Here is a 5,643-nt window from a genome sequence, read left to right on the forward strand (position 1 = left end):
AGCTACACTAAGATATAGGGCTGGGCGATATGGCTTAAAAATAAAATATCAGGTTTTATTACTTAATCAAAGTATAACCAAATACAACAAGTCAGACGTGTTTGTAAAACAAGACGGCGGCTCAACCACTGTTAACAATGACAATATGACAAAATATTTGCTGCTAGTGATTTTCCACACAGAGCTAATAATAGACTTCACTTTACCTGTCTAACTTCAAACTAACTACTAAAACAGGGGCGTCAAACATACAGCCCGCCAAACAATTTAGTCCGGCCCGGTTGCTAAATGCATTATCATTATTCAAAAAAAAAATAAAAAAATTATCCAGTGTCCTGTCTGGCAATAAGAATTGTTGTCTTAATGCCAAAAAGAGCTCATCAGATTTGACTTTCACAAGTGGAGCAGTACGGCTTTCGCCACAGTGCTCCGCTTGATTTATGAATGTGAATAGTTTTATTATGATTCATGCAGGGAATATCTCAAATGATATGGACACTACGATAGGAAAGTAGGAGAGGAAAGGAAGAACAAGAAGAAAAAAGAAAAAGGTAAAAAAAAGAGGAGATACAAGGAAGAGAATGATAAAACAATTATTGAAAAAAACATGTACTTCGTTTAATTGAAAATCTGCGCTGTGTTTTAATCAGCTGATGGTAGCACTGAGCTTCAAGATGTGGAAAATTGATTTTAAATAATTTCTTAATTATTATCAGTTTGATGTATTTTCTCATGCAGGACAGTATTTTTAAGTTCCAAAAAATGTGAATAAATGTTTTTCAACATTGTATAATCACTGTGATCAGTTCTTATGCATAATGCATAAGTAAATGTTTAACTGAGTAAAAGTATTGTTGAAATTGCACATACTTTTCTTAAAAAAGCTGAGGTTATTCATAATATATTGTGTAAAAGTGAAATTAATTTAATATAAAAATCAACAACAAGTCCACATTTATTAGTTCTATTTAATCTTGCAATGAGTTTACTCGTGTGGCCCTCTTGAGATCAGATTAAGCTGTATGCGGCCCCTCAACCAAAACCCTAAACCGGTTCCGGTTTAGGGTTTTGCAGATCTCATGCGGTTTTCCCCCTTGCCACAGAAACTTCTGGAAGGTTCGTGCAAACTGTAGGGAGAAACTAAGCTCCCAGAGATTTACATAACTTTATACATTAAATCAGTCTGGTGAAAGTGTCCATTGTTAACTTGAAGTCATAGAGAAAAAGTGCTGCAGCAGTTTTAAACTGAAAGTACCTTCTGAGACCACTAGTTTGAGTAGTTTTCAGCTCGTACCTCACGCAACTTTATAAGTCCTCACGCAGCCATGTTCTTATGAAACATCATCATCAAAACAAATAAATAAATAAATGAATAACCCCCAAAGCGTCAACATAACTATTTTTTATTTATCATTAATATGTCTTTGCCAAAGTATCATGCTGCAGCAATTTAAACAACGATCGCTTTCTGTTTGCCGGCCAGTTAAAACAGCTTAGTACCAGTCTGGATTCACTGACGGTTGTTTTAAAAATCATTTTACTGACCTGAACTTGGAATCATCCAAAAGAGTACGACCGCAACATAAGGAAAATACGTTTCCTGAAGACTCATGTCAACTCTCATCGCTTTCTTTCGCGTGGACAGGTACGATCCGGAACTGGAGACGAGATCAGCTGGAAAACGCAGGTGTTTATACGTGGGCGTGGCTTTTCGGAATCCCCTTTTGCCAAGCAGGAAAAAAAGAATACGTGTTCAACACTGATCTTATCCACCGGATTGCTGATTTATGTGCTGAAATAATCCGGTGGATTACTGATATATATATATATATATATATATATATATATATATATATATATATATATATAAAACAACTTTTTTTAATAAAAATGTGTAAAGAAAAATACCAGACCACATGCATCCTCATTTACAACATGTTTACTTAGAGGTTATTACGTTATGATGCAGGTTCATATTATTTGACTGTTTAAAAAAAATCAAATATATTTTAAATTTAAATGAAAATATGACATAATACTATCCAACATACTATGACTTACATTGTATTGTTGTGTATAGGTCATCAAGTCAGTGTCAGTTAAGTCTGTCAACTAGGTTGCCTGTAGGGATTTTTAAAGTCCAGCAGGTGTCAGTATTCAGTGACACAGCATCGAGACAGTATCAATACAGTTTGGCAATATGTCGAAACGCCTCATCTATCCATCACAAAGGAGGACTAAACCAGGAAAGAGATCTGAAGGTTTTCTTGAAGGTCCGGCTTGGTGTTTCTGAGGCTGGAGTCCAGGTTTCTAGGAAGGGAACGTGGGAAGGAACACGGAGTTAGGTCCAGGCTAGGATTAAACAAGAACAAGATATCTAGATTGGTCAAGTACCACCCTGGAAGTGAGAAAGAACTGACGCTCTACCTTCTTCTTCTTCTGAAGAAGAAGAAGAAGCTTGATTTCCTAATTTTTTTAGCATAATGTAGCTTATCTGATCCTTCCCTGGAGCTGTTAATCCTGTTCTAGATATTGCTCTCTTCAATTCTTGTCTAGAAAAATAAACATCCATGATATTCTCTGATGTTGTTTCATTTCCTATAGAATAAAATCATTTGCCATCCTTGTTTGTTCTCTCCTCAATTTCCCCTGTTCATTTAAATTATCTGAACTATGAATCTTTACAAATGTTCTTGCCATTATTTCTACTTTCCCTTCATTTCATACTATTATTCTTTCTTCATGTTTTAGTATTGGATATGTTTTCGTTTGTGTATTTCCCCTCATTTTCTTTATCATTCCCCACACATTAGCAAATTGAAGAAGTCCTATAGTAATATGATCTTTTGAGATGATTTTGATTTTTTTGTCATGGGGCCAATATTTTCTGGGGGCACCCCTGCTAACATGTACTTCTAAGCTGTTTAAGCTCTTTTGGTGCATCATCAAACATCTATCCATCATCTATACACCTCTATCCCTCATGGGGTCACGAGGGGTTCTGTTGCTGATAGCTGACAATGGGCGAGCAGCGGGGTACACCCTGGACAGGTGCTGCTAAACTTCCAGCTATCTGTTATCTACATAAGAACCAAGAAGACTTTATTGTCACCATGTTTTACCTATGAAATTATCTATATAAGACAGACCCAGCTTGGAAGTACAAAAAAAGTAAACAAAAATTAGCAAGTAACACAGGACACTTGGTATGTACAGGGTTTTTTTCACATTCAGCAAGCATAAGATGAAACACTGTCCATTAGAGTCCGAGGGCTTTGATATTACTCTTCTAGCGAGTAATTTGAGCCCTGTTACATGGATTAGTCCCTCCTTCATAAATCACAAGTAATGAGGTACAGAGGTAGATTTTGTGCAGTGACCTTGAGCCTTCCTTTACAGAAATCAACAATTTGATATTCCTGAGAGTAAAAGTGTACAAATAGTCAATAACAGTAGTAGGATTGTAACATGGACATGGACTGTAAACTTCTCTGGAGAGGAACGACAGCCCTCAGAGCTCAAGGAAAGAAGCTGTTCCTTTGATTATTAGTTCTGGATTTGATGCTTCTGAAGCATTGAGCTGATGGGAGAGGGGCAGCACATGGATGCTCTTAATTCTTTACACTATTTCAGTTTAATTAACTCAGCACAAGATCCAAACAGGTAAGGCCTAATACCAGCGTATAGAGGCTGAGTAAATGTGGTCTGGACTCTGTGGAGGAGAGTCATGGTTTCAGAGACGCTGTAGAAACACAGAATACCTGCTCTGTGATCCAGGTACACTCCTATTCTGGAGGAAACTGGACCTGATACTGGAGTTTTAATGTTGTTGTGAAAAAATGCACAACAGTTTGTGTCACAACATAATGACCAAGAAATGTCATTGGCTCCGAATAAACATTTCTTTGACCACCCACCTCTCCTGATGTTCTTGTACGAAACTGCTACAACAACACCTCCTTCTCCTCCTCCTCTCCACTCCACCTCCCAGTAACAACGTCGAGTCAGACTCTCTGTACTCAGAACCTGAAACCAGTCAGTGAATCTGATGGGATGATCAGGATAAGACTGTTGCTTGTTCACTAATGTTACTTTTCTGTTCCCCTCAGATAAAAACAGCTTCCTATTTGCTGTGGTGGGATCAAGTGCAATCTCGCTTGCATATTTTAAGAATGCAGCTCTGGTCTTTGGTTCTGATAGTAAAGCATCCACTCCAGTGACTGTCAGTGAGATGTTTGTCCCTGTGTCTCTCAGGATGTCCTGTAGTTTCTCTCTGAGCTCTGACACAGCTGCTGTCACATCCTCAAAGTATCTCAGAGGACGAATATTGATGCTGGATGAGTGTGTAGACTCACTGAGAGCTGACAGTGAGGGGTAGTTGAGGAGAAACTGGTTGTGATCCTCTGTGTCTGAAAGCTGCTCCAGATCAGCGTCTTTCCTCTTCAGCTCAGTGATCTCCTGCTCCAGCTTCTCCTGAAGCTCTTTGACTCGACTCACTTCAGTTTCCTGCTGGGATCTGATCTGCTGCTTCACATCAGACCTTCTTTTCTGGATCAGACGGATCATCTCAGTGAAGATCTTCTCACTGTCCTCCACTGCTTTATCAGCAGATACATTGATGGCCTCCAGCTCCTGTTGAAGCAGCTTCACATCTTTCTCTTGGTCCTGGATTCTCTGCTGGATTTGTTGTCGTCTCACCTGGACCTCCTTCTGCTTCTCAGCCCTTTCTGCTGCAGCTGGGACTGTTACATGGTCTTTATGTTCATCCATAGTGCAGAGATAACAGATACACTGCTGATCAGTACGACAGAAGATCTTCATCACCTCATCATGACGAGAGCAGATGTTCTGCTGGAGGTTCTTGGAGGGATTCACCAGCTTGTGCTTCTTTAATGGTGGAACATCATAGTGAGGTTGGAGGTGTTTCTCACAATAAGAAGCCAAGCAAACCAAACAGGATTTAACAGCTTTCATCTTCCTTCCAGTGCAGACATCACAGGCCACATCTTCAGGTCCAGCATAGCAGAGATCATCTGGAGCAGCTTGGAGTCCAGTCTTCTTCAGATCCTCCACTAAAGCAGCTAACGTGAAGTTCTTCTCCAGGACAGGCCTTGGTATAAAAGCTTTCCTGCACTGAGGGCAGCTGTAGGTTCTCCTCTGATCCTCTCTATCCCAGTGGTCTTTGATACAGTTCATACAGTAGCTGTGTCCACAGGGAATAGTCACCGGATCCTTTAGAATATCCAGACAGATGGAACAAGATAAGTTATCTTGGTCTAGTTGAACTCCTCTCTTCTCCATTTTAGCTCTCAGTAACGATTGTGTGAGTTTCTGTTCCATACAACAGAAACCGGTCAGAGATCTGATCTAAACAGAATGTGTTGCTGCAGTGAATGATGCCTAAGGAGGGGGGGTAGAGACGTGTGTCAGCCAGATGCAGTGTAGGAGGAGTTTTCAGACCTGAATTTCCAGGAAGAGCTTTGAGGTGCGTTTTCTACAGGTAATGACATGTTTAAGCCTTCTGGGGATTTTATCTCCCTCTAGATTTTTACCTGGAGCGTTACAGTGTGTTGCAACAGAAATTCTGCCACGGTTTAGAAAAAAACATGCCGGAAAGAAAGGTTTCACAGTGGTACTGTTGGT

General features: G+C 39.7%; 1 protein-coding gene across 1 annotated transcript; it reads right to left on the reverse strand.

The window, feature by feature from the left end:
* Nucleotides 1-3,624: 3,624 nt before the first annotated feature.
* LOC118559053 (tripartite motif-containing protein 16-like) lies at nt 3,625-5,304 on the reverse strand. The gene has a single exon (XM_036129743.1). It carries the CDS (start codon nt 5,299-5,301, stop codon nt 3,625-3,627), a length of 1,677 nt encoding a protein of 558 aa, XP_035985636.1. The 5' UTR covers nt 5,302-5,304.
* Nucleotides 5,305-5,643: the final 339 nt, after the last annotated feature.

The sequence above is a fragment of the Fundulus heteroclitus genome, unplaced genomic scaffold (genome assembly GCF_011125445.2).
Source record: "Fundulus heteroclitus isolate FHET01 unplaced genomic scaffold, MU-UCD_Fhet_4.1 scaffold_211, whole genome shotgun sequence".
NCBI classification, from domain to species: Eukaryota; Metazoa; Chordata; class Actinopteri; order Cyprinodontiformes; family Fundulidae; genus Fundulus; species Fundulus heteroclitus.

What these genes read in the sequence shown, in the direction of transcription:
- LOC118559053 (XM_036129743.1), bottom strand. Translation starts at nt 5,301, where the DNA reads ATGGAGAAGAGAGGAGTTCAACTAGACCAAGATAACTTATCTTGTTCC.